This window comes from Neolamprologus multifasciatus, chromosome 14 (assembly GCF_963576455.1).
Source record: "Neolamprologus multifasciatus chromosome 14, fNeoMul1.2, whole genome shotgun sequence".
NCBI classification, from domain to species: domain Eukaryota; kingdom Metazoa; phylum Chordata; class Actinopteri; order Cichliformes; family Cichlidae; genus Neolamprologus; species Neolamprologus multifasciatus.
In genome coordinates this window covers 8506600-8521966 of record NC_140452.1, presented here as the reverse complement: position 1 = coordinate 8521966, position 15367 = coordinate 8506600, and the positions used below count along the sequence as shown (strand labels likewise).

Genomic DNA, 15367 nt, shown 5'->3' with positions numbered 1-15367 from the left:
GTTTTATAGAATCTCTCTGATCATGTTTGTCTTACGGATGTATGTGGGCGAGACAGTTGTGCTGGTAATAAAGAAATCCTCGGCCTAATTTACACACTCTTTCAAATTGGCCGAATTGCTTCTGCAACCATTTATCATGCTGGCAGGTACGGGACTGATGGGCTGTGGCCTGCGAGAGACTCAGCACACAAAATGCTTGTTAGCATAAATGACATCTGCAGTGTTATTTCAAATGAGTGCTCGTCTGCTGAGTACAGGAAGAGATCTGTTCTGTTGGGCAGCTGCATTTAATGTTTTAATGCTTTTTTTTTTTTTAAATTCAAATTTACAGGCGATCGTGTGACGCCACACGCGGAAGATTTAAGAGGAGCTTTGAAAAGTAGCGGGCTTTGCATTTTATAATGAATTTGAAATATTCCATTTATTGAAAACACACTAAAAACTCAAAAGCTGAACTTTCAAATTAAGCTTTGAAAACTTTTGAATTAGTAATTTGAATTTGAATTTGAATATCTTAACTGATAAAATAAAACGTTATTAATTTTTGTTTTTAATTTGAAGAACTTGAGCTGGTTTATTTTTGACTTTTGGAACTTATATGAGCAACTATTCCAAAGTCATGGTTTACCTTTTTTGGGGTATGTAATGCTATTCTGTCCCCTTTTGTTACTGAACATCCTGGCATGTAAATAACAAAAAATTACATTCGACAATATTACATCAATATTACATCAAAAGCTGCTTTTAAATTTTTTAAATAAATTCCCTATACAAGTCAAATAATCTATTTTTCACTGCTTGTAAGCTCGAGTACATTTCAGTATCACCGTGATGACGTATAGCTCCCGTAATGCTTTCTATATATGTCAACACCTGCTTTGTCCTTTGAGCTATCAATAGATCTTTTAACCACTGCACCCTCTGTAAGGTTATAGGCTATTTTAGCCTACTTTGCTTATCTTGTGGCAAATTGGCACCATTAAATTTCCACCAAATTAACTATTATCTGCTCCTTGTTGTGCCCTGTGATGGCCTCGGAGACCTGCCCAGGGCATACCCTGTCAGCTGGGATCGGCTCCAGACCCTGAATTGGATAAGCAGTTAAGGAAATGGATTGATGGATGTTCTTTATTGTAATGGATGCGGAAACAAGAGTAATTTAAAAACCTGGCAATTCTCAGACAGGTTCTGGAGTAATGAGCAGTGTCGTTCTGTTTCTGATTTCTAAGCAAATTTATGGATGTTTATTTACGGTGACATCTGAGATAATGATATCCTTGGTAACTGTAAGTCACACTGAATCTTAAAATATGTGTTGTGTCTCAGAGTATCAATTTTGACAAATTGTAGCAACTGAACACTGGGGGTTTAAAGCGTTTTAATCCCCTCTTTGTGCTTTGCGTCACAGGAGCCCCGACTGCTTAGTGTACAGGTTAAGTCACTCACAGTGTATTTTCCTTACATCTCCAGGGACCCCAGCGTAACTCGCTTTATCTCATATCGAGTGAACGGAGCAAGTTAAAAATCTTTATCATTTTCATTTTCTCTGCATTGCTAATCGAAATACTTCTACCAGTGCTGGAGCCGTTTACTGTCTAAGCCTCGCCGAAAGAGCTTGATCACTGGTGGCTCTGCAGCGTGTTGGCAGGCAGAAGACCCGGGTTAGAAACTGACTGAAAGAAAATGTCACCCTGAGAAGAGGTTATGCTTGATTGCACTGGGATTGATCAGTGCTCGATGCTCACAAGAGCGTTTGATTTGACATCTCTGCTGCAACTCTCAAATCTCCTCTGCATTCAGATTTGAGTCCTTCCATGACCTGATCCACGGTTGTTTTCCTCATCTGGGTCTTGGATGACACTGGTAATTGACAAGCGTTGGTTGGCCTGTACATCGTTAATAACTCTGCATGAGTTGTCAAGATGCGGTGCAGAACTTTGTTTCCCCATGATTTTCTACTGGTTTTCCTTTTAAAAGAATTTAATAAGAAGACTCGAAACAAAGCAGAACTGATCGTAGAAGTCAAATTAAAGACGCTTTTGTTCATGAAAATGCCAAGACAAGGGTAAGTGGTGCTATTTTCCTGACCTTGAAAAGTGTTGCCTGTCCCTTTGGTATTTTGTACTGTCAAATGAAAGACACAACACCATGGGACTTTCAGGCAGACACAGTTACACAAGGCAGATTGGGGCTAATTTGGCAGAAAGTCCTCTTGACATTGCACAGAGACAGCTCTTTTTTTTTTTTTTTAAGGCGGAGAGGTTGTTACATACCACAAAAAAGCAGAAGAAAATAAAATGACATAAAAACACATTTGTTTTTACTTGAATCATCAGTTACATCAGCCAATAACTGGATTTTCAGTAGTTCTACAAAAAAAGTCACACATATCGTACCTCTTCTATCACAACTATTCACATAGGATTCACATCTGCTTCACAAGCTAACTCCTGTTGGAGCAAACATCAAGATAGCTCGTTACCTTTAGCGTTTCTGACAGAACTAATTGCGAAAGCTGTTTTTAATAATAAATTCAGTGATTAAATCAAGATTCAAGGCAAGGCAACCAAGGCATAAAAAGCAGGTGTCACGAGGGTGTCAGATTCATTTCTGATGTACGGGTGACAAAAAAAAAGTTGAACTGTTAATCTTAGAATAAAAAAATACATAAAGAGTGTCAGTCCCAGAGTCAAATGGTAATTTTACCTGACATTTATAATGTAGAGACACAGCTTCACCTGAAGTGACGTTCAAAAAGCTTAAAATATTTTTGATAAAACACACAAGATTTCTCTAAAAAGCAGTGTGCCATATGATTTAAGAGCTGGGTTTATGTTAGTTAACATAAGTGGCCAATAATGCAAAGATTTAAAACTGCTGTCCTCTCTCCTGGCGCTCATGCTCAATGTGTCTCAGAATAAAGTGACATTCCTGCGGTCGGCCTGTGGCCCCACATGCCCACCTCTGGGTCAGAGCCCATTTGCTCAATCACATAAAGTGAACAGCATTGGCAGTAGTGTTTTAATATAATTCATTCTATTATTTTCTAAAACATTTCTGTAAAATCACATCAATCAATTCATCAAATTATGTCAACACTCTACAAGTTTTTGCTATCCATCTGATTATTTCCCACAAAATGCAATTAGCCTAAAATGATTATAAAAAATTAGATGGGCACCAATTACGGCTTAATTTGATTAGTTCATTATTTTATGTGTGATACTCTATAGATTTGCCACGATTTCACGTATTTATTGATCATTTCATCTATTTATAAAGAAAAACAGTACTGTGCGAAGCTCCTGAGCAGCTCAGTCATTTCTTTATATTTTGCTGCCAGACTTTGTTGTAATTCTTTTAAGTGTCTTTGAACAACAGTTCTCCAGAATTTTCTGAAGGCATTTCAGTTTTTCTTTAGGCACTGGCTGCCTGTTCCAGTCATTTTTAGTCCAGTCCAATTTTCAGAGGAATTTTTATTATTATTTGTTAAGCGGTTTAACGCTGACCTATAAATCATTCAATAAATAATTTAATAAAAAAGCCTCCTAACTCAAGGGATGACGTGTGTTGCATCTGCACATAACAGGCAACTTAGCAAAGAATCAATATTAAATTGTATCTTTAAGTACTTTACTAGCAGCCTGTTACAAAACTGCATCATTTGTTCCCATTTCTTTAGTTCAATCTATGACAAATGCCAAAGATAACAGTTTGACAGGCATAAAATAGATTTTTGCATTCCCAAAGAACTATTAACTAAAAACACTTTGCAGTTGTTATGCACGTGTGCAGTGTGTCCTTAAAAACTGAGGAAACTGGATAAGTGGTGGACAAATAAGTGTCAGTCTTAAAACAAAATATCTACAGCAGATGGATAGTATCTAAAGGGCATACCCTTAAGAAATGGGACAAATTCCAGCAAAGATCTGAAACACAGCCTGAGAGCATCATCGGATCCATCTAATGTTCACTGAAGCCTCATCAGAAATGGTCTCAGTGGAAGGGTGGCTATCAAAACTAAAAGGCTAAGGTATCCCAAATTACACAAGAACTGGACTGAAAATCGGTGGGGACAGTTCATATGGAGTGATGAATTCAAAAATGAAAAGTTTGGTTGAAATCACTGTCAATGTGCATGGTGGAGGTCAGGAAAGAGGTACAATAGTCACTGTCTTACAGCCATCTGGAGGTTTTTAGGCTTTGGAGCTGCATTAAAGCCAGTGGTTAACGGATCTTGTTAAAATTGATGGAATTATGAGCATGGAAAATCAAATTGTAAACCACCATGAAATATCCTCTGGAATGTGTCTGATTGGCAGTGACTCCATTTGTCAGCATGACAATGATTCTAAAAACACTGCCAATGCAGTAAAAGCATACCCGGATAGAAAAACACACAGTGGCCTCTCCAGAGCCTGGACCTCAACATCAGTGAAGCCGTGTGGGATCATCTTGACAGACATGAGAGAAAAAGACAGCCAAAATCCAAAGAAGAGCTTTGAATGTCCTTCAGGAAGTCTGGAGAACTTTTCCCAAGGACTATTTAAAGAAATTACAAGAACGCCCGCTTAAGAGAGTTCATGCTGTGCTGTAGAATGAAAGTGATCATGCCAAATATTGACTTTCATACTTGTCAGAATTGTGGAAAGTCTGTTTTTTTGCCTTAAGTGCTGTATTTTCATTTATGTTTGTGCATTTTCCAGTTCTTACAAAATATGAAGAAATAAGGGGTTGGCTAAGGCTTTTACACTGTATTTAAAGAATTCCAACCATATATTTAATTTATGGTGTCAAATCCTGAAACATTTTCATCAAGTTTTCTTTACACTGTGCAATTATGAAACCTGGTAAGACTGTTATTCATCAGTCTTAAATGTTGGCAGCCTGTGAGATCTGTGAGAGTCTGTGTCTGCTACTGGCCAAGTTGAATTTTTCCACCAAGGCACCAGAGTCCCAGAATTTAAAAACAAAATAAAAAAAAAAAAATCTCACAGTGTGACTGTTGCTACGACCCATGGCCACACACCAACCATTCACAATACGACATGGTGTGACACAGGATACACCAGCCAATTTTGTAAGTGAGTTTTGAATGAAGCTTGAAAACACACACACACGCAAACTCTCACACATAGAGACACGCTTTTCTTTGGCCAGGACAAGGTTGTCATGTTTTTAAAGCATCTTCTCTCATACTGTATGCACCTTTCTATTTACGATTTGACATGCCTCAAATTGATATTGTACACCCTGTCAGAGATTGCAAACCAACATTTTATTCGACACAAGCATAACGTAAACTGCCGTGATTGTTGTTATCGCACGCTCTAAGTGCTTCACTGTGATTTTATGAGGCAATTAGCGCGACTGGCCGAGAGAAAAATGGCTAATCACCGCATCTCTTCAGTTTACACTCCACTTCACCCAACTCTTTGGCGCGCGGGGCGCTGCTCCTGGCAGGTGTGCTTGGAAATGCCCTCATTGACCTTGTGATTGTGTGGTGACAATACAGCTCTTAATTGACTTTTTTTTTTTTGCTCTTATTTGGAAAGGAACAAGTGCCCACTGATCACAGGACTCAACTTTAACTTAAGATGTTTGGGATAAACTCATTTACTGCTGTTGTGGTGCTTTTTCGAGTGAAGTTAAATGGCATAATTAAGCTGGAGTAGACACCATGCTTTTGGCATCACTGGACACAAAAACCCACTAAAACCCTGCAGCATATTGTAATTCAAGTGGTCTGCAAGGGAATGAGACTCCTGCACCTCCTCTTGGCTCTGATATCAGATTCTAATCAGATGTATTTTAAGACCAGATCAGTTGAGTGGTCTAAAATAGAGCGAGCATGTCCACATGGAAGCTGAGATGTAGTAGTACACATGATTAATCAAAGAACCTTCACCTTTACCCACTGCAGGGCACAAACGCATGCTGCAACACTTTTACGCATTTTTGTGCAGGCTAGCAAGATCGCTGTTGTTTAGATGAAAACCTTTTCTTTTTTTTTATGCAGCCTCTTCACACTGACACACTGTATTCCTGCTGTTATTACTGTTATTACTTACTTACCCTTTTCAAATGGTCAGTGCACTTTTTCGACTGCCTGTTTCCTCATTGCAGCTGGCGGTGTGGTCAAATTTAATGCCCACAAGTGCATTGACCACTTACTGCTCCCAGTACTTTAAATTTTATGTAGGCAGGTCTTGGGTGGGTGCATATATGTTACATGGGGTTAATATCCATCAAGAGGCCGCGTATATGTGTATTGGTGATCATCAACTGTGGAACAACAGTGTTTTGCCCTCACTGAGTCCGGCACAGCTCCCCTGTGACAAGGCTGAAATGGAAGTGTGCTGCAGGTCAGTGTGGGGCTGTAATTATTTCCTCACTTCATTAAGTGCGAGTAAACCATCACACTCAGCACTGCAGCTAATGCAATGCCCCTGTGGCATTGTAATGCTCTCTAAATGAATGCCCTTCTGACAGCCTAGGACCTAGTGGGCAGCAGATTACTGCAGGGTTAGCCCCAACAATGCTCAACCCTCGAGCAGCAGAAGCCTTCATTATCAGGCTGGATATGACCCAGCCGCTCCTCGCTGCTCTCGTCAGAATCGAAGGCCTTCGGACTCTTTGAATCCCTTAAAGTCTCGCCTGGGCACCACATCACTGAATCATAAATTAAATGTAAATGCCATCTGAAAGTAGTCCTCTTTGACAGGTAATGCTCTCTTAATAGCTTTGACTATTTGCTCATTAAAGCCAGTGCAGACTGCTGCTGCAGGAGTTTAGATTTGTTTTTGACCTGTTTCGCCCATTAAATTTCTCTTCCTGTCATCCCTGTGATGGTTTTCCAGGTGAAACAACAGTTGAGGAGACGTATGACAGGATGTTTACTGTCACCAGCCGGGTAAGATTTTCTGTCACCAAGGAGGATGATGGAATGCCAGTGGACTGCATCATTGACCACCCAGCTGTAAAGGACCTCCTGGCTCAAAGACACTTGGAAGTACTTTGTGAGTGACCCAAAACTCAGTCTTTTCAAGCCTAGAACTAGACCGAGGCCCCACAGACTGTGTCTAGTTGAGGGGTTAACTGCTTATTAGTGAGGCTGGGCCATTAGTATCACATGTCCTTCATTTCACTTCACACATAAGATGTTTCAGGTGTAACACTTGATTCTGATTGCAAAAAAAGTAAGTAAAAAATGCTACATGTAAGAATAAGAGAACCTACACAGCCAGATAAGCAAGAGCACTGACAGGGTTCTTTTAGAGTTACTAGAAGCATATTTATACCTCCACCAGAGTTAGAATCCACCACAGTGTTGGTTATTTTGTCACAGTTGAGCAGTGGGCACAGAATTTGGCTGTATTGATTTTTCAAATCCTTACAACCGTGAGGACAAAATGAACAACCTTGGGCTGTATTGATAATAGACACTTGGGAGAATTCTGAAATACAAGTACAAGCACAACTCTCCTTCTCCGCATCACCAGGCCAGAGTGAGTCCGCCTAGTCAAAGTTGTAAATTGGGCAGAAACTACTACCTTCAAAACAATGATCTTTTGAACCAGTTCTAAACATTCTTGCTTGCACGTCTACAAAATGTCATGCAAAAATAATTAAAGCATAATAATAATAATTCCTTCAGCCTTCAAAAGATGATGACAAAGTACATTTTTAGTAACACACACAGGCTAATCTCAGTAAAGGCACCTGTATGAATGGAAAGGGTTAATAAGATTATATAAATCAATGTGATTATGAGCCTAGTACACTTAATCTGGAGTTCTGTGGGTAATCTTAGCCATAAACGTTTGTGTTGGAGTTTGAAAGTAAACACAGACAGAAGCCACCTGGAAGGGCCGTTATGGTTGACTGCACGGTGAACAACAGCAGTGTAAAAAGAAAGTTAACTACTAAGTACACCCTTACGGCTTACATAGGAAACAGCAGCCAGGTGATGCTAACATGAAGCACTTGATTAACTGATCATTAGCACTTTTGTATGTGGGTGTGTGTTGACTTGACACAGTGCCATAATCTTCAAGTGAGTGGACATCAAAACAACAGCGACATCTCAGACTCTACAGGCCTCAGTTACCATTTTAGATGTTAAAGTTCACGACTGCAAATTTTAAAAAACGACTGAGCAAATATGTCTCGTTTGGAAGGGTTGCCAAGAGAAAATATCTTCTCGCTAAAAATACGATTCGCAAAGTTGCATCTGAGCAAACCGCAAGGCTTCTGGAATAATCTTGTTTGGACAGACGAGACCAAAGTGGAGATATCTGGCCATAAAGCACAGAATCGGAATCAGAAAGACTTTATTTATCCCCAAGGGGCAATTAAGAGAGCACAGCAAAGCCTTTGGCGAAAACTAGGCTCGGCATATCAGCACAAACAGCTCGTAGCAACTAGAGATGGCACGATACCACTTTTTTATGTCCGATACCGATACCGATATCATAAATTTGGATATCTGCCGATACCGATATGAATCCGATATAGTGTGTTTAATCAATAAAACGTTTTTTTAATATCTTGCTGCATTTTGTATAAGTTTATACTCAAGTTTAAATAAACAACAACACTAAAGCTATTCTGTTATACCTGTATGTAAAAAAATACACTGCACCCAAAATATTTCATAGTTCAGCAACACTGATCAATCTAATAAACTTAAACCTACTCCATCCTCCCTATTCTGGTATTTTAAAGAGCACTTAGCAGAAATATTAAGCAACCTAACTAATAGGGTTGCAAACTCCCAGCAAAAAAAAATAGGGAACCACCCTCGACCTCATGATGCTTAATCGACGTAATCAAATTTAATTTGATGCAGGGTGAAAAATGCACAAAAATAAATTATTTTTCAAGAATAATTAAATAGATTCAACATCTTTCTTCAACAGAACTGCAGACTGCACAGATGGTACCTTCCCAAAGGAAAAAGTACTATAGCTTACTAGGGTATATTAGACTTAACAGTTACTATATACAGTAATGGACTTCTATACATTTTACATCAGATTACAACTTTGGGTGTAAGAGTCAGATAATTATTTATTAAAAGCTAGACATTTTAAATGAGAATAAGAAAGAAAAGTATGTCTTTGTGCCCCCTTTTCCCTGTTCATGCAATATTGGCCCCCCTGGCTACACTTTGCTAGATCCGCCCCTGCACAGTTACCAGCCGTCAGCTACGTAGAAAAAGATCCTGGTGTAGAAATAATATTAAATAAATTCTAACAACAGCTTATCAAGGTTAAACGTGCTGCTGTTGTTCAGCCGCTGGTTTCCTCTTTCTGGTGAGAAGTGGGCCAAAAACTAAGAAGAGAGACGGACTCGACAGAAAAGCCGATCAGCTGATCATTAAGCAGTTTCACGATTGAAGTAGCAGCAGGAGAGAGAGAGAGAGAGAGAGGCAGTCGCTCCATATATCTGTTGTTAAGCTTAACGTGGGAATGCTTTACAGACATTCAGAGATGAACTTACACACTTGCTTTACTTCTCTCTGGGATAACTTCCTCGGAGATGAAATGCTGATTTGGTAGCGAGGCTACAAATACACACAGCCGCTCTATCACGTGATGCATACTGCTCCAACGTGCTACGGTTATGAGCCGAGTTACAGCGTGTAGCAAGTTTTGTGAGGTGCTTTTTTGATATTTAATGGATCGGATTACATTTTTTATTTCTCGCCGATATCCGATCCAGTAATTTGGGTCAGTATCGGACCGATACCGATACGTAATATCGGATCGGTCCATCTCTAGTAGCAACTGTCAAGCATGGTGGTGGAGGGTTGATGATTTGGGACTGTTTTGTAGCCCCTCTCCTTTATACCAAATAATTGTAGAGTCAAAGCTTGGTGAAAATGGGTCATAAAACAGAAATGCTGGGGTGAGACCTTAAGAGAGCTATGCTTAAATAAATGCTCGCAAATCTCAATGAACCGAAGCAACTTGGCCACAATTCTTCCACAACAAAGTGAGAGGCTGATAAAACTTACTTCAACTTGTTGTAGCGAAAGGTGGTTCTACAACCTATTGCATCATAGGGTATATTTAGTTTTGCATAGAGTCCTGTGAAAAACATTCTTTTTCACATGACTGTACATCCTCCTTTTTCCAGCTCTCTCCAAAGCAAGTGCAAACTTTGCAAAGCCCACAAATAAACATGAAATATATAATAAACACTTTCCTTTTACATCTCTGGAAACTCGCAAGACAGAGTGGCAAGAAGTAACAGACTCTTGAACCCAGCGTTATAGCTGAGCGTGTTCAGGTGTAGATCTTGCGCCGTGCTGCGATGTAGATTACACTGCCATATTGCACGACTCCTGCATGAACTGCGCGCACACAGGAATAAATAACTTGCAGTTGATACGGTCTTAGAAAGACTTGTAGTATCCTCAGACCTTCATGCCGGAGATGTGTCGCATGTATTTGACTGCTTTATCGTACAGCTGGTGTTTCTTAGAGTGTAATGGTGCCTTGGCCTGAGAGATACAGCAATCATAAGGGGAAACGTTTCTGCTCAGGTATCAGTGATGTTTAGGTGTTCTTTAAATGGTGAATTGATTGAAGAGGTAATGCATACGGCCGTACGCTGTTAAACATCAAAGAAAGGTTAAGGTACCCTTTTGTAGTCTGTGCAGAATATTAATTTTTTCTCAGAAGATAACTGTTTTGTCTGACCTTTCAAGGAAAAAGAGAAAGCTTGACTGCAACCGCTTGACATTTTGGCAATCTTTGGCTAGCATTGATAAGAGGAGGGGGGGGAAAAAAGCCATTTTACTATAAGGTGCTGCAGACGGACTGGATGTCTAGTGAGCACATCTATAATCATTTCATACTCTTCTATGTTTCGTGATTGACTGTTTTTCTTTCATTTAGAAGTCTGTTTCTCACTGCGCTTCGCTTTAGAGTCCAATAATCATTTAACACACCCTTTAGCTGCAAGTATGAGAAAGAAAGTCAGCTGGATTATAGCTTACGTCACTGAAGCATCGTAAATACTAATCTCTTTAACTTTCAGATAAACCAGAAGTAAAGATCGTGGTGACATATCCTGAAGGTTTAACCAGAGAGGGTGACAATCTGGATTTGACATGTATCGCTGAAGGAAAGCCACAGTGAGTATGGATGCATTTCAGTGCTTGAGACTTCTATTTCATTTTCTATTTTCCACTGTATATTATTCACCCCGCCAGTCCAAATACCCTCTTAACCTTTACATTTCAGTGTACCATTTAAATGTTACCAGTTGTTAGCATGCTGTATAAACTACATCATTAGACAGGGCCTGCCAATGGCCCTTCTCAGATTCTCAGATTTGACCTTTATTTCAGATTTCTACGATGGATATACAGAGGCTGAGTGATGTGTGTGGTATTTGTGCTCTCCAGTCCCCATCAGATTAACTGGCTGAGAGTAGATGAGGATGTGCCGCCTCATGCCGTGGTCACCGGCTCTGATCTCTATATCGAGAACCTCAACAAGTCCTACAACGGCACCTACCGCTGTGTGGCGTCCAATGCTGTAGGAGAGGCTTATGTCGACTACATCCTCTATGTACATGGTAGATATTATACTTTATTCCTTTTTACACTATTATTTTAAATACCTCCATCGATTCTCATCATTCCTATGAAAAGCTTATGGACTTAAAGACCTTCGGCAGCTTTGGTGGTTATGATTTTGTCTTACAATAATGGCACACTGTGTACATGCAAGCAGCCACTTTTCAAGCATAGACGTACGTTAGCCGTTATTTAGAGAAATAGGAAGTTTAAAAGGTGGCGGCAGCTGACAAATCCACAAGGCTTTGAATTCATGTTGAAGATTTTAGCTTTAGCTGTATCATCAATGTATGATGACTCTGAAGTATGTGGAGTACAAAGGGATGGATAAAGTGGCTGTTGACATTACACTGGGATGTGAAAAACCCAAATAGAGAGATGTGTTATGGTATATTATTATTTTTGAAGCAGCAGCAAATAAATCAGACCCAGTAGAAACCCAGAAGCAGCTATATGTTATATCACATTATACCTACCTCCCCTGAATGTGTGGCCCAAATGTAACTATTCAAATGTGGGGGGTTTTTTTGTGTTTTGTAGTTCTTCCTCCATTCTGTGGAATTGCTTATCATTCATTGTCTGGTTTTGCTCACTGATAAAGGACACAGACACTTTTAAGAAGGTACTTCACTAATTTAGCATTGCATTCCTAGAATGTCTGAGTTGTTATCAGACAATTAGCAAAGATAAAGAAAAGTTTCTGAGTAGGTCACTTCTTTTAGCCTTGATGTCAATGCCTGTTTACGCCTAGTCTACTAAACGTTTATTGATTCATTTCCATTTTTAATTTAATGCAGTTTGTATCTCCTTGTAAGGTTATCGCTTTTTTAAAGTCTGCACCGTGTCTGGAAATAGACGCCACCTTGCTTTGTGCAGAAATGTGCTATCAGACTGTGATGCATTTAGAACTGTTAGCATAAATATGCACCTTCCGTTACCACCAGTGGAGACAAGGATTATACAGACATGCATTATACAGACATGCATTATACAGACATGCATCGACACACTCGTGCACAAACAGTACCATATTCCTAAGAGCACTGTGTAACACTATGCACTATATTGACTATTACTTCATTTTCTGTGATCAAGATCGGCCGTGGTGCTGTTTGACTTACGTCGAAGTGGTTGGAATTTCAATGTGTTCTCCAGCCATCCAGTAAAGGGCAATTGAGGGACCATCTCTCCTAGGACTTGACTTTAAATTTCACAGACAGTTTGCTCCTCTTGGTTAACCTCTCTTCACTGAGGCCTCATTTTCTTCTCAGCTTAACATGCCTGTCAGCCTTTTCACACTAATTGGAGTTTTTGTGTTTTTCTTGTTTTCTTTTAAACACAGTACAATCCACAACAAAACAACCAAATGGAACACAAAACAAAATCTAAACACAGGGATTTAATGACTAACTCGACTACTAAATTTTACTTGGATGCAATTGCACATATTTCTGAAAACATTTTTTTTTCTCCATACAACTGTTTAAAGGCATCAGGCACTTGCACTTGAATCCCCGAGGGGGGAACAGCAGGAGGTAGCTGTTTGAAGTTGCACAAAGCACCGTGGACTTCATCATTTAGAAATCTCGTAACTTGATGTCAGTGAAGTACACACTACTCGGACCTTAATTTCCTATTTTTGGCAGCTGGCAGGGGTGATGTGGGTAAGGGGAAAATAAATTTTCAGCAGGTGCAGCCATTGTTGGTGGGTTTAGCTTTCTCTCCTTGGAGTGCTTGCTCCCTGCTGTTTAGAGAAGCATTTTGTATTTCACTCCCAAGTTTCAATTTGTTCCTGCCTGTGTGCCAACAGCATTGTCTGCCAGTGACCATACGCAAGACCAGGAATAAGAAATCTGTTGTTTAGGCTCTCAGGAAATATAAACAAAAATACATGTTTGCGTTACCTCTGTACGAGTTCAAATAGATTTTCTTTCTTTTTACCTAAGACTCATAACCTATTGCCGGTTGCTTGTAAGTCTTTGCTTTAAACAAATGTCAGGGGCTGGAATCAAAATGATTCTTGATGTTCAGATGAGATTGTGGTTTGCTTGTCCCTTTAAACCTGGAGGCTGTTTTCTCTTTCATCCTGTGCAGGGGGGATGTTTCTTTGGGTGGAAAGAAACTTAAAATTCGCAGTTTCGGGCGTGCACTCACTGGCTGGATTTTGTAACACCGAATCTAATCTGGATGCCAGTCATGGTCAATTATACAGCTTAAACTGTTAAAGTGAAGGAAAAGGCGCTAAGTCCATGAGTTACCCTTTAAGCTGTATAAAAAATAAATTTAAAGCTGTAGGTTTATCATTATTTTACTGTAATTCCTTGTATGTATATGCTTTATATCCAATCTGTGTGGCAGTAAACATTTTGTTGTGGTCATTGCACTTGTATACTTTTCATTGATACTGGTATGAGGAGTCACGCTGCATATAGAATAATATCAACTATGTGTTTTTAAAGTGAACCAGTCGTCTCTCTCTCCGAATTAAAAACCCAGAAAGAAACAGGACAGCTTGGTTTTAAAACCATCCAAACCGTGCTGGGTTGATGCAGTTTGTTAAATTTGGCCTCCAAAATCAACACTCACATTTAAGCCTAACATGCGCAAAGCTGCAGAGTCGAATGAGAAAGGCTCTGTTGTTCAAAATTGGCTTTTTGTGGATTTTGTGAAAGAGCTGATTGCAGGTTTCCTGCTGGTGATATTGTTTTGATTATTACTCAGTCTGCTTGCTTAGGTCATGTTGACAGCCATGAACTGTGTGTCAAAAACCAGCAATGTAACAGTTCTTTTTTTTTTCTTTTTTTCTGTCTAGCTGATGAGCAGATGTTTATGGCAGTTGCTGAAAGATGTGCATTTGTGAAAGTAAATGTGTTTGTAATGGCCTTCACGTCAACACCATTTCACCAATTGTAAGGCAAGCATTGAAAAGGATTTTAATGGAGGGACGAGGTCTTGTGCAGAGGATGCAAAAAGCTGTCAGACTCTTGAGGAATTAAGGAAGAATAAACAGCTACTGTTGGAGCAGGGATGATGGTTTTCTGGGGCTTTGTAAGAGTAACCTGAGACTGAATTTCTACACCTGGAAGCATTGCAGAGTTGTGAAATGACTCCCCTCTGATTGCTGAAACTGCATAGGTGCTATTGATGGTTTGAATTTTCTGAAGAATAACCATGTGGGGTGTTAGGAATGTCTTCTAAACTGGGCTTCAAACACAGCAGGATGTCGCTAATCCAAATCTCTGAGGCACAAAGCACTCAGAAAAGCGCTGGTATTCCATTTTATCATTGCTGGAATATTTTCAGTCACATAAAAATGTCTCCCTGCACGCAGTTAATGGAACATACACAGAATTCCTCGTCGCTGTATGTCTGACATTCAGCAGTTCCATAGGTTGCTCGAGGAATAATGTGTTTATTTCACCAGCTGACACGCGTGACTTTGTCACCATGACATAGGTTTCCTGTAACTCCCATGACTCTGCCGCCCCATGGTTTGTGCTCTGCCAGGCAGATGATGGCATCTGCTTGTTCCCAATGGGCCTATAATGATCACTTCCAAACAAAAGGACAGCATATGCCAGCAAAAGGCAGCCTTATTCAAGCTACCACGGCTAAATTTCTAATTGCTGTGTAAAGATTCCTCGGAATCAAAGATTTATTGTACTCTCTCGGATCAAATCTTCTCCGATTTTGAACAAGTGGCATAAGCATTTTTTGACTCTCCATCACAGATATTGAAAGTAGTAATATAATATTCTAATAGTTCAGAAGTTT

The 15367-nt window shown here is 39.7% G+C and overlaps 1 protein-coding gene across 3 annotated transcripts in view; it reads left to right on the top strand.

The window, feature by feature from the left end:
- cadm1b (cell adhesion molecule 1b) overlaps window positions 1-15367 on the top strand; it is a 171601-nt gene that overhangs the window by 134625 nt on the left and 21609 nt on the right. For all 3 annotated transcript variants that reach the window (XM_085131686.1, XM_085131687.1, XM_085131685.1), the window contains 3 exons: window positions 6861-7019; window positions 11050-11146; window positions 11420-11592. In XM_085131686.1, coding sequence (XP_084987812.1) covers window positions 6861-7019; window positions 11050-11146; window positions 11420-11592 — 429 coding nt within the window. The remainder of the gene's footprint in view (window positions 1-6860; window positions 7020-11049; window positions 11147-11419; window positions 11593-15367) is intronic.